Raw genomic sequence first — 27,439 nt, forward strand, 5'->3', positions numbered from 1 at the left:
TATGGGCGCCGGTTTGAGACCTGGCTGCTCCACTTCTGATCCACCTCTCTGCTGTGGCCTGGGAAAGCAGTGGAAGATGGCCCAGTCCTTGGGCCCCTGTACCTGCGTGAGAGACCCAGAAGGAGCTCCTGGCTCAACACAGCTCTGGCCGTTACGGCCATCTGGGGAGTGAACCAGTGGATGGAAGGCTCCTTGCCCTGCCTCTCTATAACTCTGCCTTTCAAATAAAAATGAAATAAATCTTTAAAAAAAATCTTTAGTCTTCTTGTGACTAATGACCTTGCTGCTCCCCAAGGCAAACCGTGCTGTCTCCTAGGAAACTGTGTCTTGTGACCAAGATGGCAGTTGTAATGCTGGGTGATCTGCTTACTGGAACCTGGAGAGCAAATTTTTCCTAGTAGAGCAGAAGGCAAAAGAAGTGTGTGGACTGTGGTGCAGGTGCAGCCCTAAAACGAAGGTAGCTTACAAAAACAGACACTTTGGGGCCAGCATTGTAGTACAGCAGGTTAAGTCACTGCCTGCAACACCAGCATCCCGTATAAGCGCTGATTCAAGTCCTGGGTTCTGCTCCACTTTCTATCCAGCTCCCTGCTAATGGCCTGGGAAAGCAGCGGAGAATGGCTCAAGTGCTTGGGCCCCTGCACCCGCGTGGGAGACCAGTATGAAGTTCCAGGCTCCCAGCTTGGCCTAGCCCCAGCTGTTGCAACCATTTGGGGAATGAACCATTGGATGGAAGATCTCTCTGTCTCTCTCTCTCCACGTCTCTGTAACTCTGCCTTTGAAATAAATAAATAAATCTTAAAAACAAAAATGGATGCCTTGCTGAGGACTTCAGGGATGGTGAGGAGGGGTGGGCGAAGCTTGCCCTGTGGGAAGGGGCATGGGGCACAGGCGTGGACTGGGACGTTTGTCCTTGTGCACCCCGGAACCTGGAAGGGAAGGGGCCTCATCTCCAGGAGGAGATGCCCCAAACACAGGTGAGTGGTGTGTGTGTGTGTGCAGGATAGAACTCACCCCTTCCTGTCAAGTCTTCTTTCCCACCTGCATCCAATCCTGAAGCCCTGACCCTGGAAAAAGTTTGAGATGTTGCAGAAAGCACAGGGCAGTGGGCTGTGGCTTTAATGATCAGTTCCACGTGAGCTTGGCAAGCTGTTTCTCTAGGTCTCAGTCACCTCAAGCATAAAGTGGGCACCACTCAGGATCACAGTGAAGACCAAGGGCCAATAATCATAACAGCTGTTCTTTCATTTCCTGCATGTCAGAGACTGGACTAAATGCTTTCCCTAGAATATCTTTTTCTAAAAGATTTATTTATTTGAGAGGCAGAGTTAGAGAGAGAGGGAGAGACAGAGAGGGATGTCTTCCATCTGCTGGTTCACTCCCCAAATGGCTGCAATGACTGGAGTTGGGCTGATCTGAATCCAGGAGCCAGGAGCTTCTTCTGGGTCTCCCATGCGGCTCAGGGGCCCAGGCACTTGGGCCATCTTCTGCTGCTTTTCCAGGCCTTCAGCAGGGAGCTGGATTGGAAGTGGAGCAGCCAGGACTCAAACCAGAACCCATATAGAATGGCTGTACCATAGGCGGCAGCTTAACCTACTATGCCACAGTGCTGGTCTCTTCCATAGAGTATCTGAAGCAATTCTCACATCTCTATGACACAGAATTGTGCTCAGCTCCATTCCACAGATGAGTGCATTGAGGCTTAGGGAGAGAAAACAACTTGCTCAAAGTCAAACGCTATTAAGGGAGCTACTGGAGATGGCATTTGATCCCCAGACCCAGAATTTGGCCTGGTGCCTTGAGGCTCGTGGCTGGCTTTGCTGCCTAGCGGTAAAGCAACCTTAGCTTTACTGCTGGTGCATCTGTTATTGTAGCCACAGTGGCAACATAGTGGCAACCCTTACTGAGCAAGACACAAAGGAGAGTCTCTGCCCCTTGCAAGGGGAGGGGAGGACCTGTTTTCCCTTCCCAAACACAGAGACAGCTTGCTGATTGTATCTGTTAAACAGTGTCCCTCCTACACTCACATCTACCCAGAACCTTCAAAGAAGACCTCAAGCTCTTTGTGGAGGTAATCAAAGATTACTGGAATGCCCGCCGACTGGATTAAGGTGGGCCCTAAATGACTGGTGTCCTTCTGAAATCAGAGAGAGAGAGAGAGAGAAGAGAGAGATGGGACCAGAGACACAGACTCAGAGAGCAGGCAGCCCTGAGAAGACCCAAGAGGCAGAGATGGGAGCTTTGTTTCCACAAACCAAAGAAGAGCAAGGATTCAGGGTACCACCACGAGCTGGAAGAGGCGAGAAAGGATTCTTCCCTCGGCTCTTCAGAGAGAGCAGTGGCCCTGCCAACACTGTGGTCTCAGATTTCCAGCCTCCAGAGCTGTGAGAGAACACGTTTCTGTTATTTTAAGCTACCCAGTTGGTGGTGCTTCGGGAAGGAAGCCCTGGGGAACTAGCTGTGTGCACTGCAGCTGGGAGACCCGGTGTGGACAGAGTATGCCTGGGGAGACCAGTTAGATGCTCAGGAGGTGGGAGGTGCCTATTGGAGGTGAGGGGGGGAGGGCGGGAAAGAGAGCAGAATAAAAATAAGGTGTTTATTTGTCCAGCTGCGGGATCCACTTGGCAGTGCCTGGGCACGTGTGACCGTGTGTGCATTGTGTGTGTGCCTCTCGTCTTGTTTTTCTGCCCAGGGAGAGGATGGTGCTTCAGTTTGATGACAACTTGTAAGACGAAGAGTCCAGCAAGAGTCCACCTGAGAAACTTGCTCCAGCCCGTCCGGCTCACAGCCAGGGAACTTGGGTTTAGCCAAGCTACAAGCTTGCCCAAGCTTCGTTATCAGGAGCCTGGGAGACCCTGCCCTGTTCACCATCTCCGACCCCCTTGCCTCTGAGGGAGTGAACTCTTCTTCCGCCTAGCTTCCATAAGCATCTTTGTCTAAATCTGAAAGTGACATGTATTTAGCACAAATTTGGAAATCGCCCAAACGTTTAAGGGAAAAGAAAAGAATTCTTCCTGGCAGTAACTACTGATAACGTTGGGTAATATCCTTCCAGTCTTTTTTCCATGCAAATATATAGTATCACCAAATTTGAACAGCACTCTGAGTAGTTATGTAATCCACTTACGCCTTTAACAGTATCTCACGCCATTAGTTTTTGCAACCATGATTTTAAAATCATAACTCGTGTTCCATCTCCCAGACGGCTCATAATTTAACGGGCTTCGATTAGCGCCTACGCGGTGTCCAGTGCTCGCAAGGATAAATGGGCAAGTTGACATTCGGCATAAACATTCGTCGTCTCCCCTTACGACTTCCCGGACACGGACACCGGCGAATACCGGGCAAAGGGGAATGGCTAGCGAGAGGCTCTCGGTAGACAGGACGCTCGCGGCCAGGAGGACAGCGCCGGCGGCTGCGCCCAGCCCCCACCACGCCTGGGCTGCATCATTTGCAAAGCCTTGCTGTGTTATGGAAGGAGCGTGCACGCACGCGGCATTGCAGGGGGCGAGGGTAGCGAGCGAGGACCCTCTCCCCGCCCTGGGGCCACGCCGGGCGGCTCCGGGCTCCGACCGCGCACCAGCCGCAGCTCGCCCAGGGCCCGGTTGGGGGGAGGGGATCGGCGCTGATAAGGTAACCAGGCGCTGCGTGGGGTGCAGCAGAGGGGCGGAGGCTGCACGTCCGGCTCCGGCCTCCTCCGCGCCGGGCGCCGCACGGCTCCGCGAGGCTGGCCGAGGCGCGAACCCCGCCCACCCCTTTAACAGGGACACTCCCCTTTAAGGCGGGCGCCCGCGCGCACCCCGGCCCCGCCCTTTCGGGGGCGCGCGCGCGCGCCGGCTCCGCCGGGAGCGCACGTGCCGGCGCCGGGCGGAGGAGCGGGAGGCGGGAGCGGGGCCGCGGGAGGAGGGGAGGCGCCGGGGGCGCGCGCGCGCGCGCGCTGGGCGCTGCTGGGCTGCGGCGGCGGCGGTTACTATGGCGGAGTCGGCCGGAGCCTCCTCCTTCTTCCCCCTCGTCGTCCTCCTGCTCGCGGGCAGCGGCGGGTCCGGGCCCCGGGGGATCCAGGGTGAGTCCTGGGGTGGGGGCGGGGGCTGGGCTGCAGAGGGCCGGGCGAGGGCGAGGCCTGGAGCTGCGGCCCCCGGGCGACGGCGCGCCCCCCTCCCCACGCGCACAATATGGCCGGGCGGGGGGCGCGAGGTGTCCGGGGTGACCCTCGCTCGGCCTCCTCCTCTTCCCCCCCGACCTCCGAGGCGCGGCTGCCCCGCCGCGGCCCGAGCTCGGCCGGGCCCCGGGGACCCGAGCTCTCCTCCAGGCGGAGCTGGGTCCGGGCAGCGCTCAGGGGGTCGCGCCCCCTGGCACCCTCAGCGTGCGGCGCTGGGGACCCCTGGGGCCGGCGCCTGCGAGATAGGGAGCGCCGTGGCTTCTGCCCTTCAGCGTGTCCAGGGGGCGGGGGGCAGTGTATCTTCGCTCCAGATGCTCCTGGGTGGGGGGGCGCCTGTTTCTCCCGCCAAGATTGGGGGGTTCGGGCCGTGGGGGGTCTTGGCTCTCCGCCGAGGTATCCTGGTGTGGAGAGGGTCCTCACGCCCAGCGGGCTGGAGGGGAGGGGGTCTCTGACCTTTCCTTGAGCCCCCTGCACTTGGTGTGGCTCGTCCCCTCCTTGCCTGATGTTCTGGGAAAGGGAATCCCATTTCCCCCGAGCACCGTCCCTGGAGTTCAGCGGGGCACCCCCCGACCCTCGCAGCCCACACGCCGGGCCGACGCAGTGGGGAGCAAGTGGGAGGAACAGGCCCCTACACCTCTCCCAGGCTTGGCTCTGGAATCTGGTAGCCTTGTGAAGCCTGGCTCCCGGCGGCTGCTCTGATCCTGGCTGTATTTGCTTTCCTCCTGGCCTCCCCCACCCCACCCCACCCCACCCCAGGGGGCCCATTCAGTGGATCTCTCTGCCGATGCCTGTCAGGTGAAACCCTAGAAGCTGGCCACCACCCCCACGGCCATCGCCGGTGTGCCTCGCCTTGGTCACCACTTAATTTCCTTCCCACAGCCTCTGCTGCCTGATGCTGTACCCACCCTGGCCGCCCTGAAGGTGGGCACCTTCCTGGGGTGGGGGTGGGGGGGACATTCTAGTGGCTGTGCTGTTTGCAGAGAGGCCCCGAAACCCTAACCCTGCTTCCCTTTTCGGAGAGTCGGCTCAAATGCGTTTTGGCATTGGGGTAGCAGGTGAAGGTTATATTTGGATTTCAATAGGTTGAACTGATTGTTGTCCCACAGATGGGTCTGGGGGAGACCAGCCCCGGATAGGAAGCCTGCTGCTTTGACTTCTCAGCATCCCCCTAACCTGCCAGGCGCTGGGGGCCGTGTGTGTATGTGTGTGTGTGTGTGTGTGTGTGTGTGTGTGTGCGCGCGCGCGCGCGTGTGTTCGTGTTCTCAGGTGGCTACAGACCATCAAGGAGACGCCACTTTGGCGTCTCAGAAAACAAGTTCATTATCTCGGGCTTTGATGTTTGTTCCGGGCGGTATAGGCTCTGCAGTGGGGTCTTTGTTCACTGGCTAATGCTCCCGGTAAGCACCTCGCCCGTCCTTGGGGCATAGGTAACCTCCACAGGTCTTATAAACACCGTAAAGGTGCACCTTTGTTGCCTGATAGCGATTTCCATGAATAAGGATGTTTGCAGGGAAGGGGAAGCATGGGGGGCTTATTATGGGCCGTGCATTTGGGATGTATAACCTGGTATAGGAAGTGAGGTGGGGAGAATAAGGAGACTCAAGCCTTCAGGTTTGTCTGGTGTGTGTGGTGTGTGTGTGTGTGTGTGTGTGAATAAATCCTTAAATTCCTAGCATTGGAATTTTTATCCTGCCCATCATACCCCCAGGATTTTTAACAATCATTTATTTCCCTGCTGGTTTGGCGGAGTGGCTGTGGGGTTTCTCTTGTTGTTGTTAAGAGTGTTTAATTGATAATCCCACTGGTTGTGAATGGGGCAGAGTTCATTTTTTTGGTAACTTGCCTACAATGGACATTTGTTGGGGTGAGGGTGGGTGGGCGTAAGAGGGAGCTCCTTTCTGTTTTTGGCAACTGGGAAATTAGGTTGTGTGTCCAGCAAACATTCTCAAGGGCCTTTCAACTTCTTGGCCAGACACTATATTTTTTTTTTCCGGGACACATGGAGTTGCCAGTAGTGCACGCTGCTGAGACCACTGTTGCAAAAGGCTTAAAGTCACACGTCACTTCTGGGAAAGTAGAGGCTGTGCAATGACAAGAAGTTGATTTTTTTTCTCCATGCCCTGCCTTTCCTGTGCTCCCCTACATGGTCTGGGAGAGGGACAGAGCCCGGCAGCTCCGATGCCCACAGCTTGGAGGGGGAGGGAAAGCAGTAGAAGGATAGGTGTTTCTATTAATTAATGAATTACCTGGGACACAGCGAAAGGCCAAGGTGATACAGAGAATGAGTTTCAGGCTAGAAATAGCATCCATTTGATAGGTATATCGTGTTGTTAAGACCTGGCTTTGGAATGTTTACCTTAGTGGTTAACATTGAGTTAGTAAAAGGAGAACAGGACTTCGATGTCTCAGGACAAAAGCAGAGGGACAGACATTGGAGGTTCCTTTTGAGTTGACTAAAAATCCAACTTGAAGCCAAGCCCTGTGATTTTGTTGCGTGGCCGTGGATTTGGAAACAGGGCGGAAGCCAGCTCCTGTGGAGGAGCAGAGACCCTCTCTGGAGTTTTGTTAGGACAGCTCCCGGAGCTGATGTGATAAAACCTGTTAAAATGGCCACCCTGGTTAAAGGTTAGAGGCAGGAGGAGGAGGAGGAAGCAGAGGAGGAGGGGACTGCTTTTCAGTCCGGGAACTTTGCTCCTTTCCAGGCGGCCCTTGACCAACTGGCCAAGCCTTGGGCGCCTGCCTCAGTGGTCCTCCTGGTGCGGCGCTGTGTGGCTGTCCTCAGGCCGGGTGTGGGGCTGCTGACTGAGGGCCAGTTGGTGGAGGTATTTTTAGACGCAGTTTTTGACTTCAGTGAATAAGGGCTGTGGGGTGACTTTATCTCAGGGGGCAGGGGAGCACGCTCTGATTGATAGAGGCAGCACATGGCCTTGTGGTGCGTTTTCTACCTTTGTGCTGCTTCTGCGGACCGGGTTCAGGTCTCCTCAAATTCCTCTCTGCCACCGTGGGTGCTAATCAAAGCAGGTCTGGAGGGAGTGACCTGCTTTAGGCTTCATTGGTTTGGCAACGTTGTAAGTCTTACGCAACTCCGGGTATGTTTATGGCCCTATGTAAATGTTACATAAGAACATGGAGGCCGAGAGGTGGCCAGAGGAGTGACTGCACGCAGGGCGGGAAGGGAAGCCGGGCGGAGGCTGCACATCCCTCCAACCCCCCCCCCCCCAGGACCTTGGGAACCTGCTGTGTGCGTGGGCTGGGGGTGAAGCTGCACTCTGTCCCTGCAGCAGCCTTGTCAAAGGATTGTGTCTTTCAGGTGGACTGCTGTGTTATAAATAGGTTTATTCTACACCGGTGAGCTAATTGTAACCTTGCTACCAAAATATGAATCAGTAAGCAAGGAGGAGCCGAGGAGACGCCGCCGCTGCTGCTCCCGGCACGGCCCGTGCACGCCCGCTTGTTGCATTTGGAGCGTGAGTTGGATTGCATTGCAGGCTGTTCCCATGATAACCTGGGAGCATGGGGTGTCGAGGTGGACCAGCGCCGTGTCTCGGAACCTCTCTAGTTTTGAAGGTTAAATTAGAATACTGAAGTGCATCTTGTGTTTTCATTTTTGAAATCTTTATTGCTGACTGGTCAGTCCTTGCCCAGAGCGGGAGTGAACGTTAACTCCGGAACCCTACCTCCTTGGCTTGAGTTCTTGTGTCGTGTGTTACAGTAGGAGTTGATGTCAGAGGGTCTTATCTCCTTTGCCTCTGTTCATAAAGAGAAAGCCGCTTTGTGATCTGGGCCTCCAATGTGGGCGGGCCGCTTGGAACCCGTCAGTTCCACCTGCACTGGCTGTGCTGGGCTCTGGTTCTCACACCTGAGTCAGGCCCTGCCTTGTGGCCAGGTTGCAATACCCACACTGGACTGCTGCCTCCCCGGGATTTTCCAGCTCCTGCGTGGTGTAACGGGAGCCTGGGCTTCCAAGGTGCCGTGTCTGCCCGTCACTCTGTTGTCTCTGCCCGCTGGGTTCTCCATCCTGGACACCAAGCCCCAGTGCTGTTTGCAAGCAGACGGGTGGCTCCCTGCTCCTTGTGGAGCTGTCAGGGTGCAGGTTAGCCAGGGTGCGGGTTAGCCGTGAAGTTTCCGGCCCGGGGATGTGTCACCTATTTTCCGGGTTCCTTCTCCTTCCATTCTGTCTTAAGGCTGCGTTTGTCTGGCTGAATATTTGGAGTTTAGTGAAAGTTACTGGGAAGTGTCGCATCACATCACCACTAGTATTTACGGGGTTACCTGTAGGAGCCCTCCTGGTTCATTTTTGTTGTCTTTGTGCCTGGAACAGTTGCTGGCTTAGGGAGGTAACAGAGCAAGATGAACGGGAGTCCCTAACTCTGCTGTTTCAGAACTTAACAATTGAAGTGGCTTAGACGGAAAATAAATAAGTAAACACGGTTATCAGTCATGGTTGCCAAATGCACCTCTCGTGGCCGCTGGAGCCGTGGAGCCGGGCTGATCATGTCCACACTCCTCGCCCGTGGCAGCTCTGTCCTGGGAAGGCGCTGCTCCACGGTGGGGAGACACGGGGTCAGATTCCTGCAGGCCTCCGCACACAGTGTGCCTGTCATGTAATCGGCGCGTAACCTGGCTTTGTGAGTTTCCGTTGGAAGACATCCTATTTACTACGTCCCTGATTGAGAAACCGACAGCGGCGCCGTGGCCCGTGCCTGTACCGGGGTGTTGGCCCCGTGTGTTTTCTCCGAGAGGCCCGTCACCGGTGCCTTGCCCTTAGGAGCGCGGTCAGCACCAGGCTTGGGGGCCGTTTAGAGCAGCGAAGCGATCAGTAGGAAGCAGGGCGCTGGATACACTGCAAAAGGAACATGTGTTTCCCGCGTGAGAACCGAAACGAGAAGGCAAAGTGTTGCCTGGTTTGACCTCAGCTGGGAACATGTGTGCTGGGCGGCTCACGTCTCCACTGCTCTGTGCATGTCCTCAAGTGACCAGGGAAGGACTGTGAGCCTTTGATTGGGGGGGGGGGGTGACAAATCAATTTTCGAGAGCAGGCAAACTCGCAAACCCGGAATGTGTGGATAAAGAGGACCGACCGTGATTCCTTGGAGCTGTACAACTAGGGGGAGATGTTCCCATGGCGTATGCGATCCCCAGGGCTCCTGGATGGTTTCGCTGATCCAGAGTTCTGAGACACACGCAGTCCCAGTTCCAGACTGCAGATGAACCGAGCAGACCCCAGCGTGTGTAGATCCTGTGGCGATTGAACACCCACCTAGGGAGCACCTGCCTTCAGCCAGGCACTGCCCCAGGTGTCCGGGGGACACACTGCCTTCCCCTCGTGAGGCTCGCCTTCGGGGTGCCTAGAGAGACAAAGAAGTGTAGGGTGACCGTGTCTGCCCTCCTGCACCCTCTGCTCCCTGCTGGCCCCGGGTCTCCTAGTTCTTCGGTCACACACTGGGTTGGGGACTGCTGGGACAGGCTGAGCAGGTGTAATTACGGCGCCTGGCCTACATGAACCAGTCCCTGAGAACTTCAGAAGCAGGTTTCTCAGCCGGTGGTGGAAGAGGAAGCCAGCAGCCCGAACAGGCGGGCGGGGGGGTGGCGGGCCGGCTGGAGCTGCTAAGAGTGGTCCCTGGCCGTCAGCTGGAAGGAAAACAGGTTGGGGTTGGGGGGGAGCTCAGTGGGTTTTGCCCACAGCCGGGAAGCTTGGAAGAGAACCCAGTTCTAGACGGGGAAGCAGCCCTGGTTGGCACCAGTTACACTGGGCCTGGACTGGGGGCCTGCAGAAGCTGTGCCATAGATGTTCTTTTATGCAGTGGAGGCGTGGGGTGGGCCAGGTCAGGTGCTGATGTGAGGAGAAGTGAAGCGGGAGAGGGGACGAGTGAGAAGCATCCAAGACAGGCCCGAGGGTACTTGACCTTGTGCCCAGCATCACAGGAGGAGCTCTCGTGCGCCTTCTTCTGCCTGTGTCTTTTCTCTGGATGGTTCCGAGTTGAGTGTTTGGAGGGGAGAGGGGATTGTGGGTTCTTTGCAGGTAAGTTTGTGTTTTTATTTATTGAAAAGTCAGAGCATGAGATCTTCTACCCGCTGCTCTCTAGATGCCCACAGAAGCCGGAGCTGGGCCAGACTGAGCTGGGAGCTCCATCTGGGTCCCCGACATGGGTGGCAGGGCTCACGTACTTCGGCCATCCTCTGCCACCTCCCAGGTTGCACATTAACAGGAAGCTGGATGTGAAGCAGAGGCAAAACTCAGCCTAGGCACTGTAGGCACCATGGTGTGGGATGCAGGTGTCCCAGGTGGTAGCTTTATTTTTTTTTTTAAAGATTTATTTATTTGAAAGTCAAAGTTACACAGAGAGAGAAGAGGGAGGGGGAGGGGGGGGAGAGGGAGAAAGAGAGAGAGAGAGAGGTCTTCCATCCGCTGGTTCACTCCCCAAACTGCCACAATGGCCGGAACTGCGCCGATCTGAAGGCTGGAACCAGGAGCCTCCTCCGGGTCTCCCACGTGGGCGCCGGGGGCCCAAGGACTTGGGCCATCTTCTACTACTTTCCCAGGCCATAGCAGAGAGCTGGATCGGAAGTGGAGCAGCCGGGTCTCAAATCGGCGCCCATATGGGATGCCAGCGCTTCAGGCCAGGGCGTTAACCCGCTGCGCCGCTGTGCTGGGCCCCCAAGTGGTAGCTTAACCGACCGGGCCAAAGTACCTGCCCCTGTGGTACTTGGAACTGAATTGAATTTTTTTCCCCAAGGGTTGGGAGACGGGTTGTAGAGAACCCTCCTTGCTCCCGACTTGGCGTGAGCTTGTCTATGACATTCTACACTTGTAGTAGTTAAAATGGAATCGGATTCATTCGGTGTCCATTGCTAAGATCCAGGTCGTGCGCGGCACAGAACTGAGGGCTGAGAGGCAGGGGCCCTGAGGAGAGGGTTCGCACACGCACGCACGGGCCCCTCCTGCTGGGGCGCCACCACTGAGGAAGAACGCTGAGCTCGTGCCCCGTGACGCCGCGGGAATGAAAGCATCGCCGTGCTCACTGGTCACCACACACCCAAGCGTGCCGTGCAGCGCTTGCTCTGTCCTTTACGCTAAACAGCCCTTCCCTGAGGCACTCTCGTTCCCAGCTTACAGATGAGCACCCTGGGCCGCAGAGAGGTTAAGTGGTGGGCCCGAGGCCCGTCGGAAGCCAAGGCGCACACCGGCAGCCCGTGTTCCACTGTGTGCTCTGGTTACTGCTGTAGCGCCGTCACCAGCTTCTGCCTTCAGCCTCCCATTTGAGCTATTGTAGTGCTGGATTAAAAAAAAAAAAAAGAAAAGAAAAGTTCCTTTAACTGCAGAGAGAGAGAGAAATCAATCTGCTATCCTGGTTTACTCCCTAAGTGGCTGCCCCTGCCAGGGCTGGTCCAGGCTGAAGCCGGGAGGCTAGGACTCCATCCGGGTCTCCCACCTAGGTGCAGGGACCAAAGGGCTTGGGTCGCCTTCTGCTGCTTTCCCAGGCACGTTAGCAGGGAGCTGGATTGGAAGCAGAGCAGCCCGGATGTGAGCCCATGCTCTGATACGGGATGCCAGTGTGGCAGACAGCGGCTGACCCCTCCTGCTGCTGGGTTTGACCTTGAAAATGCACATGCGTGCTCTCTGATGGTTCCAGAGCCTTTATGAGACCCCTCCAGACCCACAGTCCGTCCACTCTGGCCCAGGTCTTCCTCACTGCCCTCGTCTCTGACTGTCTGCTTCCGGTGGACCTCGTGTTTCTCATGGCCCTCTGCCTTCCCTGCTCTTCTCTCTGGGACGCCTCCTCCCCTTTCTCTTAGCTGAAGCCGCACCCCCCAGTGCGAGACCCCTGTCCTCCTGTGGCCCCTCAGTCGCCCCCTCAGCCTTTGCTTCCGCTGCCTGTGTGGGCGGCGTGGGCGCCCGTGTGTTTGTGGTCGTCTGCTCCTCCCGCTGATGTTGAGCACGGATTGATTCTTTACATGGCTTTGGCCCGTCCCAGAGCCTTGCATATCCTAAATACTAGCACATTTGTTCAGTTGAATTGATTCTTTGCTGCGCTGTTGGTACGATCCTGGGTCACCAGGTCCCGTTCTGCCCCGCTGGCGTTCTGTGCCTGGCTGCTTCTCCCAGTCCCTGAGAAGCTGTGGGCTGTCATCTCCCTTCCTGCTTCTCCTGGCACTGGCCGTCCCATTCCAGCCACATGGACTTGATCTCAGCCTCATCAGTTCTCTGTTTTTACTGATTTTCTCTCTCTCTCTCTCTCTCTCTCTCTCTTTTTTTTTTTTTTTTTTTTGCGCCTTCATTGTCCCAGTTGCCTGAAGCAATCATTCCTGTCCCCTCTTCTCACTCAGAACTGTGACATGCGCCGTCTCCACTCCACTCATCCATCCCGTGGTAAATAGGTCAGGAGCGGAGCACCAGGGGTGGCTACCATGCCTGGCTCTAATGAGCCGAGAGGACAGAGCAGAGTTCCGTGCGCGTTGTCTGCCGTGAGTCGTTGTGGGTGGGCAGTGTGACTGTGGCCGCTGAGCCTGCACACCTGGGCCCCAGGGACGCCGGGCGCACCCCACCGTAGCAGCACCACGCACTGCTCCCGGGCAGCAGGTGGGCGAGATGTGCAGGTATTTACGCTCCGTCATAAATGGGGCCTGCTTAGCATCAACATCAGACGTCTCTTTGGAGGGAGAACAAAGCGTTCATTCTGCAGACCCGAGGCTCGAGGTTGAACTTGTCTCAACAGCTCTCTCGGGCTGGGTCTGTCTCGGCAGAACGGCGGAAGGGCGCTGCGTGGCCTGGATGGAGCGTGGAGCTTCCCCTCGTGCGAGCCTCCCTCTGTGGGGACGCCACGCCAGGCTCCCCCTGCGGCTCGGGGTGGAACCTGGGGCGCCCACAGCTCCCCTTACTAAGGCGGCGGGGTTGTTTGATTGGTGTTTTCTGGTTTGTGTGTTTTGGGGATAGCACCGAGTGCCCACGTGGAGTCCGACTTTGTTACGGGGCTCTGAGGTCCCTGGCAGTTTTCATCTAACCCATCTTGGCAGTTGCCGGGGTGAAGGGTCGCGGTGGCTTTCCCGTCGCAGCTGCGGACGGGGTTGGGGTATTTGGAGTACGGGGTCAGCCCCCCTCCCTGCCCCTGCCCGAGAACCAAACGTCACCTCCGTTTTGCGAGGGTTCAGTGCCAGACGCCTCAAGAGACACCTCGGTTTTGAAACCGGATCCAGGCTCCCCGTAAACATTTTGGCAGTTGTCTAGATCGGTAGCTGCTGAAGGATTTCTTTCTTTAGAAAGCAGTGGAGGCCGTCATTAGAATGAAGAGGCAGAAATGAATGTAAGACAGGTAGAAGCCAGGCAGCCCAGGAGCCCCCTGCCCCCTGAGCTGCCGGGCTGACTGCAGGCCCTGCCCTGCGCTGGGAACCGAAAACTACATTTTAAAAGTATCATTTTAACCTTTTTTTAATGTTTACTCATTTTTATTTATTTGAAAAGACAGAGATCTTCCATCTACTGGTTCACTCCCCAAATGCCTGCCAGGCTGGAGCTAGGAGCCAGGAATTCCATCTGGGTCTCCCACATGGTGGCAAGGGCCCAAGCACTTGGGCCATTTCCGCTGCCTCCCAGGCACTCTGACAAGATGTGGGTGTCCCAGGTGGCAGCCTAACCTTAACAGTTTCCAAGTATACAAGTCAGGATGAGCATTGTGCTGGTGTCCGGTACCAGAGTGCTGGGGACCACGTCCTGGCTGCTCCACTTCCAGGCTGGCGCTCTGCTGATGTGCGTCCCAGGAGGCGACAGGTGGTGTTCCAAGCACTGGGTTCCTGCCACCCACACGGGAGACCGGGGTCCGATTTCAGGCTCCTGACTGCAGACTGGCCCAACCCCAGGTATTGTGGACATTTGGGGAGTGAACCAGCAAATGGAAGATCAATATCTCTGTGTGTGTGTATGTCTCTACCTTTCAAGTAAATGAGAATAAATATTTTTATAACGTGTATACTTCAGTGGTGTTAGGTGCTGTCATAATGATGTTCAAGCTGTCGCTACTCCATAGTTCCAGAACTTCTTCATGACTGCTGGAGGAAACCCTGTACCTTCCAAGCAGCCACTATTCCCCTGCCCTAGCCTCTGACATCCACGATTCTGCTTTCTAGATTTCTTTTTTTTTTTTTTTAAGATTTATTTATTTACTCGAAAGTCAGAGTTACACAGAGAGAGAAGGAGAGGCGGAGAAAAAGAGAGAGGTCTTCCATCCACTGGTTCACTGCCCAGATGGCCGCAACAGCTGGAGCTGTGCTGATCCAAAGCCAGGAGCCAGGAGCCTCTTCCGGGTCTCCCATGCGGATGCAGGGCCAAGGACTTGGGCCATCTTCTACTGCTTTCCCAAGCCATAGCAGAGAGCTGGATTGGAAGCAGAGCAGCCGGGACTCAAACCGGTGCCCACATGGGATGCCAGCACTGCAGACAGCAGCTTTACTTACTAACCCACAGACCCGGCCCCGGCCCCTAGGGATGTGACCATCTTAACTGTTAGGCTTAGCACCTACTCTGATTCTTTTTTTTTACTGTTGATTGTTTTTCAACAATTTATTTGCTCATTTATTTCAAAGAGTGACAGAGGGAGAGCCAGAGTGAGTGGGAGAGAGGACTCTTCCCATCTCCCATCTGCTGCTTCACTCTTCACATGGCTGTAACAGCCAGGTCTCCCACGTGGGTGGCGGAGGCCCAGGTGCTTGGACCATCATCGACTGCCTTCCAGGTGCATTGGCAGGAAATCAGATTGGAAGCAGAGTAGCCAGGGGTTGAACCGGCACTCTAACATGGGATGCCAGTATCTTAACCCACTGTGCCAACCCCTGGATGAGTTTTTGATGTATCTTAGGTGCTAGAACATTATCAGGTATATGATTTTGTTTTTTTTTGTTTGTTTGTTTTGTTTTTGTTTTTTTTTTTGACAGGCAGAGTGGACAGTGAGAGAGAGAGACAGAGAGAAAGGTCTTCCTTTGCCGTTGGTTCACCCTCCAATGGCCGCCGCGGCCGGCGCGCTGCGGCCAGCGCACCGCGCTGATCTGATGGCAGGAGCCAGGAGCCAGGTGCTTTTCCTGGTCTCCCATGGGGTGCAGGGCCCAAGCACCTGGGCCATCCTCCACTGCACTCCCTGGCCACAGCAGAGAGCTGGCCTGGAAGAGGAGCGACCGGGACAGAATCCGGCGCCCCAACCGGGACTAGAACCCGGTGTGCCGGCGCCACTAGGCGGAGGATTAGCCTAGTGAGCCGTGGCGCCGGCCATCAGGTATATGATTTACAAATATTTTCTCACATTCTTGTGGGTTATCTTTTACTCTCTTGATACTATCCTTTGGAACACAAGTTTTTAATTTTCATGAAGTCTGATTTGTTTGTCGTTTGTTGCTTGTGCTTTTGGTGTTACATCTGCGAGAGCATTCAAGGCCGCACATGTTCGTTCACCTGTGTTTCTAAGAGTTTTGGAGGTTTACACTGTCTGAGTTGGCTGGTATACTCAGGGCTTTCATCTACTTTGAATTAACTTTTGGGCGGGGCAGAAAGCAAGGTCTGGCGTCTTTCTGTTACGTGCCGAGGAGGAGCCTGGCATGCTTGCTACATCAGGTGGCCCTCAGTGCATGGGTCTCCATCTGGGCTCTCCGCACTTATGCTGGGTCGCACTGCTTGATAACTGGAGCTTTCTGGTGAGTTTGAAATTGGGAAGTGTGAGTCCTCCACCTTTGCTCTTTTTTTTTTTTTTTCCCCAAGATGGTTTTATCTGTGTAGTGTCATTTGTGAAATTTAAGACCATTTTTGTTTGTTACTGAAAAAAAAAATTAGAAAAAAAAAGCACTAAAATTTTCATAGGGATTGCATTGGATCTTATGTATTTTAGACATTATTTATATTTGATATCATTTTTTAAAAGATTTGTTTATTTATTTGAAAGTCAGAGTTACATAGAGAGAGGAGAAGCAGAGAGGTCGGTCTTCCATCCGCTGAGTCACTCCCCAGATGGCCACAATGGCCAGAGCTGCGCCGATCCGGAGACAAGAGCCAGTAGCCTCCTCTGGGTCTCCCACGCGGGTTCAGGGGCCCAAGGACTTCGGCCATCTTTCACTGCTTTCCCAGGCCATAGCAGAGAGCTGGATTGGAAGTGGAACAGCTGGGCCTCGAACTGGTGCCCATATGGGATGCCGGTGCCTCAGGCCAGGGCATTAACCTGCTGCTCCACAGTGCCAGCCCCTGATATCATTATTTAATCCATGTTGGTACAGCAGTTGGGTTCTCATTTTTCTGTATCACCCAATTTGCAAAAATTTTTTTAAAGAATCTTGGTCAGCGCCGTGGCTCAATAGGCTAATCCTCCACCTGCAGCGCCAGCACACCGGGTTCTAGTCCCAGTTGGGGCGCCCGATTCTGTCCCGGCTGCTCCTTACAGTCCAGCTCTCTGCTGTGACCAGGGAGGGCAGTGGAGGATGGCCCAAGTGCTTGGGCCCTGCACCCGCATGGGAGACCAGGAGGAAGTACCTGGCTCCTGACTTCGGATCAGCGCGGTGCGCTGGTCGGAGGGTGAACCAAGGTAAAGGAAGACCTCTCTCTCTGTCTCTCTCTCACTGTCCACTCTACCTTTAAAATTTTTTAAAGAATCTTCTAATCTTAGTACACCTAAGAAACTGCTGGGGAGTGTGCATCAGGCCTCGGACGAGGTACTGGGGGCTCAGCCTCCAATCGTGCATTCTGTGGGGTTTGAAATTTTTTAACAAGGAAATGTGGATTACTTTTGTGCACAAAGGAAAAAAACAGTAATAAAGAAAAAAAAAACAAACAAAAAAAACCTAGTAAAGCGTCATTGTATAAACCAAAACCAGGCATACTGTCTTCGTAAGGGCATTAATAACCTTTGTAGGGAGGAGCCCTCCCTACCAGGTAGCAGGGAAGTAGCAGAGTTGGGAAGCCAGGAGCAAGTGAACACCTGGATGTGACTGAGTCCGTCCCCGCGCCGCAGGGGACGCACAGGCAGGCGGAAGGCAGGTTGGAGAGGCGAGACCGCAGGCTGTGCAGTAAAGTGCGCGGGGCAGGAGCTGAGCTGGACCAACACAAGGCCACAGCGTAGCTGGGCAGTGAGATGGGAGCAGCCACAGAGTCAGCCGAGACACGACTGATGGTAGACTGAGGATCCGGAGAGCGGAGGCTGAGTTCCGTCTTGGGCACTGAAGGAACCCTCGCACAGAAATCAGTCCGCGTGGCACAGAAGTCAGTCCGCGTGGAGGGGATGGCGCGGGCTGTGTGCCCAGTGGGGCTGGGGCTAGAGGAGGGGAGCGACACAGGGCCTGGGGCTGCAGAAGAGGGGCGCTCTTTCCAGGAACAGTGGCAGCCGTGGCCGCAGAGACAGCATCGCAGGAGACCACTGGAAATTGTGTGTCCTGTGAGGGAAGGACTGTTCACTGTGACATTCCAGCCACAGATGTGAGCCTGCGTGAGATGGAACCTGTAGCTCTAACCCGCAGTCTGTCAAGATGGGGTCAGTGTTGTGGCGGAGCAGGCTAAGTGGCCGCCTGTGTTGCTAGCATCATGAATGGGTGCCTGTTGATGTCCCAACTGTTCCACTTTGAATTCAGCTCCCTGCTAATGGCCTGGGAAGGCAGTGGAAGGTGGCCTGAGTTCTTGGGCCCCTGCACCCACATGGGAGACCTGGGTGAAGCTCCTGGCTTTGGCCCAGCCCAACCCCGGCCATTGCAGCCATCTGGGAAGTGAACCAGTGGATGGAAACTCTGAGTCTCTCTCTCTCTCTCTGCCTCTGCCTCTCTGTCACTCTGCCTTTCAAACAAATAAGTAAATCTTTTAAAATATATTTTTTAGGCCGGCGCCGCGGCTCACTAGGCTAATCCTCCGCCTAGCGGCGCCGGCACACCGGGTTCTAGTCCCGGTCGGGGCGCCGGATTCTGTCCCGGTTGCCCTTCTTCCAGGCCAGCCCTCTGCTGTGGCCAGGGAGTGCAGTGGAGGATGGCCCAGGTGCTTGGGCCCTGCACCCCATGGGAGACCAGGAAAAGCACCTGGCTCCTGGCTCCTGCCATCGGATCAGCGCGGTGCGCCGGCCGCAGCGCGCCGGCCGCGGCGGCCATTGGAGGGTGAACCAACGGCAAAGGAAGACCTTTCTCTCTGTCTCTCTCTCTCACTGTCCACTCTGCCTGTCAAAAATAAAAAAAAATATATATATATATATATATTTTATAAAAGTACCCAGGAAAGAGGAACGTATCAGATGATACTATGGGAACTCCGTGAGCAAAAAATCAGGATGTGAGAAACCATTGCCCGTCAGCCTTGATTCCTCAGCAGGTGGTTTACAAGGAAAAGAACAGAGTGAGCGGGAAGCCCGTGGGTTGAGAGGGGTGCAGGAGCCTTCCTAGCCAAGTGCCGTGAAAGGACTCCATTTGGATCCAGATTGGAACAACTGTGAAACGTTTTTGAGACAGTAGGAAGACGTTTGAACGCTGGCTGTCTGGGGATGCTAAGGCTCTTTGTCAGTACTTCCGGGTGTAAGGGTATCGTGGGCACCTTGGCAGTTTACAGTAGAACTTGCAGAAGATCCCAGCATCGTAGCTAAGCCTGAAGGGCCTCCAGACATTACAGGTGGGCGGAACCCTGATGGGCAGTCGCGGCGGGTGACGCTGCCACGGGCGGGCGCTCTGCTAAGCTTGATGTAAGATCTTGTCTTGCTCCTCAGGGCCGCCCCACGAAGCAGATTCTTTTTTTATCCCCGGTATCTAGCCAGGCAGCCGAGGCCCTGGAGCTTAACCAAGCGGCCCGGTGTGGCTCAGTCAGCAGGTGATGGAGCAGACTGGGGCTGGCTGACCTTGGCGCCCAGGCCGTGAGTCATGGTGGAGTTATGCCCTCCGGAAGGTGCTCTCGGTGACGGAGGAGATGGCGGGGGAGCCCATAGGGTTCCACTGTCCAGTTTTTTTTTTTTTTTTTTTTTTTTTTTTTTTTTTTATTTTTTGACAGGCAGAGTGGACAGTGAGAGAGAGAGACAGAGAGAAAGGTCTTCCTTTGCCGTTGGTTCACCCTCCAATGGCCACCGCGGCCGGCGCGCTGCGGCCGGCGCACCGCACTGATCCGATGGCAGGAGCCAGGAGCCAGGTGCTTTTCCTGGTCTCCCATGGGGTGCAGGGCCCAAGCACCTGGGCCATCCTCCACTGCACTCCCTGGCCACAGCAGAGAGCTGGCCTGGAAGAGGGGCAACCGGGACAGAATCCGGCGCCCCAACCGGGACTAGAACCCGGTGTGCCGGCGCCGCTAGGCGGAGGATTAGCCTAGTGAGCCGCAGCGCCGGCTCCACTGTCCAGTTTTGAGCAGCCTGCTGTGGGAGCGCAGAGCCCCAGACTTGTCCGAAGTGACCACGCTGCAGGTGTCAGCTCCCTCTCGACGTGGCTGACGGTCTAAAGCTCATCTTGTGTTCCCAGGTGACTTGCAACAAAGGCTGCTTTACCCTGAGTTTAAGTACGGACAGAAGGCACGGATGTTTGACCCGAATGAAGTGGGTCTTTGTGCAAACGGTGGTTCCTGAATGGCTGCAGCTGTATCTCCTGTCCTGTGTGGTCTCACCAGGCAGCCTTGGCACTCCTTCAGCCTCAGGGGTCTCTGTCTCTGCCTCTGCTCCCCTTGAGTCTGGGTGGAGGCTTGACTGCCTGCACCCATGGAGCCATGGCGGCTGTGACGTTTCCAAAGGACATTGGCTCCATTCAGGGCCTTGCTCCAGGGAAGCCAGCGGTTAAGCCCCAAGGGACCAGAGGAACCTCAGGGAGGGACCACAGACAGTGGAAGCAGAGTGGCGGAGCCCCCGCCAGACCCCAGCCCCAGTCACTGCAGAGTGGAAATGAGCCAGGCCTGCTCTGCCCACACTCATGGTCCTCATGAGCCGTTTGCAGAGTGAACGGGGGTTTGGGGCCACAGAGTTGTGGGGCTGAATTGTTACGTGAGCACAGGAACGCATGGTGTTCTTTCCCCTCTCATCTTGAAGGCCTTTCTGATTGTCCTCTTCAATGGTCATTTGAGGAGCACATGTTTCACGTAGTTCTAGTTGGAGCCAGCCCCGCAGGTGCTGGGGGTCGGGGGGGTGGGTGGGTGAATGGGTGAGGCTGGACCGTGCCTTCTGACTGCAGAGAGATTCCCCAGCAGGCATTGTTGCCGGGCTGGTAGGATCTATAATAAAAGCCGGGGCTGCAGAGCCCAAGAGCGTCACCCACTCCAGGGGAGGCGGTTTCCCTAAGGCCCAGGGAGACTAAGAATTGAGAATTTGTCAGGAGGTGGATCGGTGTATGACCCGAGAGAGACTTGATCGGGACTTTCAGCCACCTACAAAGTGGTGGCGTGTTTTTTGTTTTTGTTTTGTTTTGTTTTGACAGGCAGAGTGGACAGAGAGAGAGAAAGGTCTTCCTTTGCCGTTGGTTCACCCTCCAATGGCCGCCGTGGCCGGCGCACTGCACTGATCCGAAGGCAGGAGCCAGGTGCTTCTCCTGCTCTCCCATAGGGTGCAGGGCCCAAGGACTTGGGCCATCTTCCACTGCACTCCCTGGCCACAGCAGAGAGCTGGCCTGGAAGAGGGGCAACCGGGACAGAATCCGGCACCCCAACCGGGACTAGAACCTGGTGTGCCGGCACCGCAGGTGGAGGATTAGCCTATTGAGTCGCGGCGCTGGCCGTGGTGGTGTTTTTAACCTTGAATTTAATTTTTTTTTGTTTTAGAGGCAGAGAGAGAGAATGAGAGAGCAGGAGCTTCCATCTGCTGGTTCAGCGCCTTAACAGGTGGGGCTGAAGCTAGGAACTCTGCCCACATCTCCCATATGGGTGCCAGAAACCCATCACATAAGCTATTACCTGCTGCCTTGCAGGGTCTGCATTGGCAGGAAGCTGGGGTCAGGAAGGGGACCCCGGTACTGCAGCGTGGGATCTGGGTATTGGCACCATCAGGCTCACTGCCCCAGCACAGTTGTTTTACTGTCATGGGAGGATCATAAGAAGGGGAAGGCAGGTGCCCGCATACCATCCCAGAGCACTGGTGCCGCACCCAATTCCATTTTACTGGGAGGCAGCAGGTATGGGCCAAAGGACTTGGATGCCTGACACCCATGTGGAAGACCTGGATTGAGTTCCAGGCTCCAGGCTCCAGGCAGCTCCAACCCCAGCTGTTCTGAGCATTTGGGGAGTGAACCAGTAGGTCTAAGATCTCTGTGGCTATCTTTCTTTCTGTCTCTGTGCCTTTCAAATAAAATGAAAAGAAATGACAGGAACTAACACTGGTGTAATAAACTTTAAAAAAATTATTTATTTGAAAGGCAGAGTTAGAGGGAGAGGCAAAGAGAGATCTTCATTCCTCTGGCTAACTCCCCGAAGGGCTACAACAACAGGGACTGGGCCAGGTTGAAGCCAGGAGCCCAGAACTCCATTTAGATCTCCTGCATGGGTGGCAGGGGCCCAAGTACTTGGGCCGTCTTCCACTGCTGTTCCGGGAACATTAGCAGGGAGCAGGATCAGAAGTGGAGCATTCCGAGACCCGAATCGGCACCCAGATGGGATGTGGGCATCATAGGCAGAGGCTCGACGCTGACCCCAAGAACTGTCTTAAAAATAAGGCAGGGATAAAGTGCCACAGCTGCAGTACAGGTGGCGGGGCAAAAATGAAGTCCAGAGTTTCCAGTGGACCCGTTGTCTCAGGCTGGGACACACCAGGGCCCCGGAGCTCCAGGCGCCTCGGTGAGGCTTGGTTAGAGTTGGGTCCGGAAGCTGGATGTGGATCTGCCGTGCGGGAGAGCAAGTCCCTTCGTGAGGGTCTTCAGTGCGGCTGGGCAGGACCCACAGGAAGGACATGGCAGAAGCCGCATGGGGTGTGGTCCAGGGAGCATCAGGGGGCCCCAAGACTCCCCTGAGGCTCCTGCATCCGCAGAGTGGGACAGCCTCGCCTGCCTTGGCTCCCGGGAGGCGGTGACTGTGAGAAGTAGTCTGGGTAACACGGGGTAGCTGGCACAGCGGTTCCAAACTTACAGGAAACAAAACCAGAAACATCATCCCCAAATATAAAACTGGTGTTTCTGATCCCGACATTAGATTTGTGGTCTTTGTCCTAACTTTGGACACAGTGCACGGAGGAATATTTAAAATAGGCCTGGTTGTGAGGGTGGCTGACGGCTGCTGGCACTGGGTGGAGAGGGCCGGCAGGCAGTTTGTGATCCGGTCCTAAAACCGTGAAGGGTGAGGCTTCTCTGTGCCATCTAGAACCCGGTGAGCGCCGTGTGTGAAATGTGCCAGCCCCGGCAGTCACCCATCCGTAGAAGCCGGAAACTGTTGTTTGTGCGGCTTTAAGAACACAGCAGCTTCACTGGCAACCTTTACCTGCTGGGGCAGACATGGGTGGTGTGCGGTGTGCCACTGGCTTTTTTTTTTTAAAGATTTATTTATTTGAAAGGCAGAGTTACAGGGAAGGGATAGAGATCTTCCATCCGCTGGTTCACTCCCCAGATGGCCACAACGGCCAGTGCTGAGCCAGGCTAAAGCCAGGAGTCAGGAGCTCCTTCTGGGTCTCCCACGTGGGTGCAGGGGCCCAAGGACTTGGGCCATCTTCTACTGCTTTTTCCAGGCCATAGCAGAGAGCTGGATTGGAAGTGGAGCAGCCAGGACTCGAACCGGCGCCTATACGGGATGCCGGTGGCACAGGTTGATGGCTTTAACCTGCTGCGCTGCAGCACTGGGCCCGCCACACTGCACTTGCATACCTGTTCCCTGGCGCTGTGCCCGGCGCCTTCAGGGCCTACCCACCGGGCAGCCAGGTGGGGCCTGCCCGGGCTGGGACTTGTCAGACTTCTCAGGAGGCAGCTCTGCAGGTCGCCGGGGCCGCAGCCAGCTGCTGATCATAGTGATCATACCTGGCAGCCGTGGCCGGGCCCTGCCGGGGCGCTGGCGGCTGCAGGTTTGCCTGAGGAACACGCGCACAGCAGGAGTGCTTCAATGGGGCTTTTGTTGCGGCTGCTCTCTAACTTACGTGTAGAGAGGTTTTGTCCCTGTGTGACTTCTGTGTCACGTGCCTCCTGGGTCATGGGATAAGGCGAGTGTCAGGCGTGTTTCTGTACACGCGTGTGGCCTTTGTAACCTCATGAGTCACCGTGCCACGGATCACAAGGGCCTCGCCCCGTTGGTCCCGATGGAGCCCCTGGAAGAGAGCTGAATTTAGGTTGCTGATGGAGGATGTGGCACTTGAGTAAACTCAGATGTGTTTGTAGTCTCACGGTCGCTTCTCTTGTTTCTGTGAAAAAGGAGTATGAACGGAAGACCAGGCAGAAGGGCTGTGTGTGCAAGACGCTGCGGAGAGACTCAGCCCGGAGTTGGGGGTGTTACATTCGGACAGTGTGAATGTGTAAACAGAACACGATTCAGGCTTCAGCTGGAAGGGACGTGAACGGGCATCTGCTTGGGTCCCTCCTTTTGGCAATCGGGCAAGAGAGCTCAGGGGCTTGCCCGCCCGCCGGCAGAGCTGGGGCCGTGCTGGCTAAGTGCGCGCTGCCCTCGGCTGGTTTCTTCATCTTTTCTCCACTTCAGGAGGAGGTGCTGACGTTTCTTGAGCACCCACTATTTCTTAAGCACTCTTTGAAATGTTCCACGGCGCGGGAGTCTTGGCTGGGCTGAGAACCAGTGATTAGCCTCTGCGCTTGGTGGGCTGAGCAGCGTTCCCACAGGCTCCGGCGCCAGGTTAATCAGCAGCTCCAGGTCGAGTGAGTGAGTAACGTGGAGCCGGTGCTGGGCGTGGGGTCTTTGGGACCTGTCCTGCTCCCGTGGGGGCAGCCCTACACGCACAGACGCGCATAGCCCCCCCGCGCGCCCAGCTCAGTCCTTATCACAAACCCACAGGGCCCAGCCCCCGGTTGGTTCCGCGTCCCGTCTAGCATGGATTTCACCACTTTGCTCCTTTCCTGTCTTACACCAAGATTGTTTAAGTACTTCCCAAAAATAATGAGCCACGTGTGGGCGTGTTCGTTCTCCGGAATGAATCACTGCGAATGGGGCTGTGAACCAGCACGAGCAGAAGCCGCCTCTGGGCCCCGGGGGGCTCCAGCCGTGCCGCCCGGCTCACGGATGGCGGGGAGCGCGCCTTCTAAGGGGGCCGCCAGGCGTGTGGCCCTGTGTGCCTGCCCGTGCTCAGGACAGCCCCTCCTGAAGTTGTTCCTCTCTCCCTTCTGCAGATAAAGCCGGCGCCCCACATGCGTGCTAAGAGGGGACCCCCTGTGCCCTGATGCCACGAGGTGGTAGCGGGCTGCCTGGCGGGGGGGCATCCCAGCACGGGTGCTGCGAGCCAGATGTCCACTGGGGCCGGTGAGAGGGGGAGGCGAAGCGGCGAGCCACGGCGTATGCAGCAGTGGTGTGCGGGCTCCCCGGGGCTGGCTGCCTCCCGAAGCGCTGGGATCGGAGCTCGGGAGGAATTTGCTTTAAACTCCCTTTAAGGCTTGGACCCTGCTCTAATGAGCACCTGCCCAGACCCTCCAAGCAGGTAGCTGCACGCTCTAGAATCTTCCCCCAGAAGAGAAGATCTGAGCCGACGCGGGGGCCACAGCAGGTCCTCCCGAGGCGCTGCGTGGGGCTGCCCCCGTGTCTCCGTGGGTGGGAAGAGCCAGGGATTCTTCAACTGATAGAAAGCCTGAGGGAAAAGGCCTGAGACACCGGGCAAGGGCTGTGCGGGAGCTGACCATTTGCAGGCCACACCTGGGTGGGACCGATCCCTCTCGGAGCCGGCTGTGAACGCAGCCTCGCTGGCGTCCAGAGAGCTCTGCCCACGCGGCAGCCGGGGCCGGTGGCCCTCCCGCCTCCATCCCCTGGCTGCCCCAGCCTCGGTATTCTAGTGGCCAGCGCGACATTCCTGCCCCTCCCAGGAGGTCAGGGCTAGGTTAGGCTCATGGGAGACAGCGCCAGGGAGAAGCAACTGCTGCCGTCTGGGCTATTCTTGTTAGTCAGATAAATAAAGGCCTGCGGCCCGGGGCTGCTGAACTGGCTTCAGAGGCGCCGAATTAATTTACAGTCATTTCCTGTCAGTGGCACACACTTAGGGATGATGCATACCCAGGCAGGCCCAGCGGGCCCAAGGTGAAACTGCACACTGCATGCGTGAGAGGAGCGGTGGAGTGCTTGTGCACACGTGTGTTAGTTATGGTGCCAGCCACGCCTTCTGGGACACTGCTGGTGCGCTCACGCCCGCCCCGCCGGTCCTCAGTGACTCCCTGAGGTCACTGTCACAGTTCTTCCCTTTGGAGCACCTGCCATGGACTGAAGGGAGGAGTGGCCACGGGGAGCCTCTCAAAGGCAGGAGAGAACGTGGGAATGCGCGTGGGCCAGCTCTGGAGCCCATGGAGTTTCCCATGGAGTGTGTGTGTTGGAGGTGTCCTGTTCCTGTAGAGGCCGATGCGTCCTCCGCGGGCGTCTAGGGGAGGGAATCTCTCGCGGGCCTGGGACCCAGCCCCGGCAGGGAAGCCTTGGGCATGAGCGGGCGGAAGGGGCGTCCTGCTTGCAGTTGCGTTTCTGGCCCGTCTCTCATGGAAGCTCCTTGTCGGGTTCTCACATGTGCTAGGGACTTGCAAAAGGAGCTGGACGAGACCTCACCGTCACTGTTGCTGTGCCCCCTATCCCCCCCACCCCCGTCTCCCGCAGCCTTGCTGTGTGCGTGCACCAGCTGCCTGCAGACCAACGACACATGTGAGACGGATGGGGCCTGCATGGTGTCCATTTTCAACCTGGACGGGATTGAGCACCATGTGCGCACCTGCATCCCCAAGGTGGAGCTGGTGCCCGCCGGGAAGCCGTTCTACTGCCTGAGCTCGGAGGACCTGCGCAACACCCACTGCTGCTACACGGACTTCTGCAACAAGATCGACCTGCGGGTGCCCAGTGGTGAGTCCGCGGCCTGTGGCCGGCTCGGTGTACCCCTTGGGGACAAGGGGGAAGTCTGACATGTAGATGAGAAAGAGGGCAAAGTTGGTGCCACTCGGGTGCCAGCTACATTTCGGGCTGTAACAGCAGCCATGGGCCCTGGTGACGAGTGGAAGAGCCAGGGCAGGGGTGTCCACGGGAGGACGTGGGACGGGTGAGGAAGGAAGTGGCCCCAGAGGCAGGCAGAGGGGCCTGGTTTGGGCAGGGGGTGTCAGATGTGGTGGGTGGCAGTGATGGAGGTGGGGGACGCCAGCCCCACCCCTCTGCGAGGATGCCACTGGAGAGAGCCCTGAGCGCCGTCGTAAGGTTGGGGGAGGCTGGCCTGGGAGCAGGAGCAGCGATGCACCGTGAGGACACGCGGTGGGCCATGGGGCGCCTGGTGAAAGGGGTGCCTTTGCACAAGAAGTCTGGGGCATCTGGGGCACACGGGCGGGCAGAGCAGCCCAGTGAGACCAGAGAGGCCGGAGAGCTGGGAACCCCAAGACCACAGGGCTCCCTGTCCTGCCCCTTCCTGTTTCACTGTTGGCTCTCTCCTCCACCCCTCTCGCTTGGCCCAGGCCACCTCAAGGAGCCCGAGCACCCGTCCATGTGGGGCCCCGTGGAGCTGGTGGGCATCATCGCCGGCCCCGTGTTCCTGCTCTTTCTCATCATCATCATCGTCTTCCTCGTCATTAACTACCATCAGCGTGTCTACCACAACCGCCAGAGACTGGACATGGAGGACCCCTCCTGCGAGATGTGCCTGTCCAAGGACAAGACGCTGCAGGACCTCGTCTACGATCTCTCCACCTCGGGCTCCGGCTCAGGTACCGCGGTCTCCAGGCGTCCCCGGGCATCAGGGCAGGAGGGGCCCTGCCCTGGTTTCTGCCAGCCCTCTCTCATCCATCCGGCTTCATAGCTCAGTTCACAGAAAGCCTCTCGTTGCCTGGGAAGCCACGGTCAAGGGCAGCCGCTCCCTTGCAGGAGCCCCGCCCCGCTCCGAGGCCGCGGGGTGCTCCCGCAGGGCCCCTCTGGGTGCCTGTGACGTGGTGACAGCTGATCATTGATCTCTGAGCCTCCCGTAAGGGGACTCAGGACACCGAGCCAGGCTCGCGGGCCGGGCTCTGTGAATCATTGACCCAGGGGCTGGGGGAGGGGCGGGCCAGGGCGTGCAGCCTGGCGCCAGCCCTGTGGTGCACCGCCTGGCCGTGTCCGCCCAGTCTTTCTCAGGTGAGGGGACTGAACCCAGTGCCAGACCTGGGCACCAGGCCAGCACTGAGGGCTGGGGAGCCGAAGCTATTCAGGGGTGTGTGTGTGTGTGTGTGCGCCTTCAGTTGGGTGGGAATGGCATAGCAAAGGGG

General features: G+C 56.8%; 1 protein-coding gene across 4 annotated transcripts in view; it reads left to right on the forward strand.

Moving 5' to 3' along the window:
- The first annotated feature begins 3,865 nt into the window (after positions 1-3,865).
- The window catches only part of ACVR1B (activin A receptor type 1B), a 38,253-nt gene continuing 14,679 nt past the window's right edge, over positions 3,866-27,439 (forward strand). The window contains exons 1-4 of one of the 4 annotated variants that reach the window (XM_070051452.1): positions 3,934-4,063; positions 5,039-5,080; positions 25,821-26,060; positions 26,657-26,905. In XM_070051452.1, the coding sequence (XP_069907553.1) occupies positions 25,886-26,060; positions 26,657-26,905 (424 nt within the window). In that variant the 5' untranslated portion in view covers positions 3,934-4,063; positions 5,039-5,080; positions 25,821-25,885. Of the gene's footprint in view, positions 4,064-5,038; positions 5,081-6,069; positions 6,982-25,820; positions 26,061-26,656; positions 26,906-27,439 lie in introns of those variants that run through there. The other 3 variants (XM_070051451.1, XM_051845500.2, XM_070051453.1) reach the window with 3 other exon arrangements.

Source organism: Oryctolagus cuniculus, chromosome 11 (genome assembly GCF_964237555.1).
Source record: "Oryctolagus cuniculus chromosome 11, mOryCun1.1, whole genome shotgun sequence".
NCBI lineage: Eukaryota > Metazoa > Chordata > Mammalia > Lagomorpha > Leporidae > Oryctolagus > Oryctolagus cuniculus.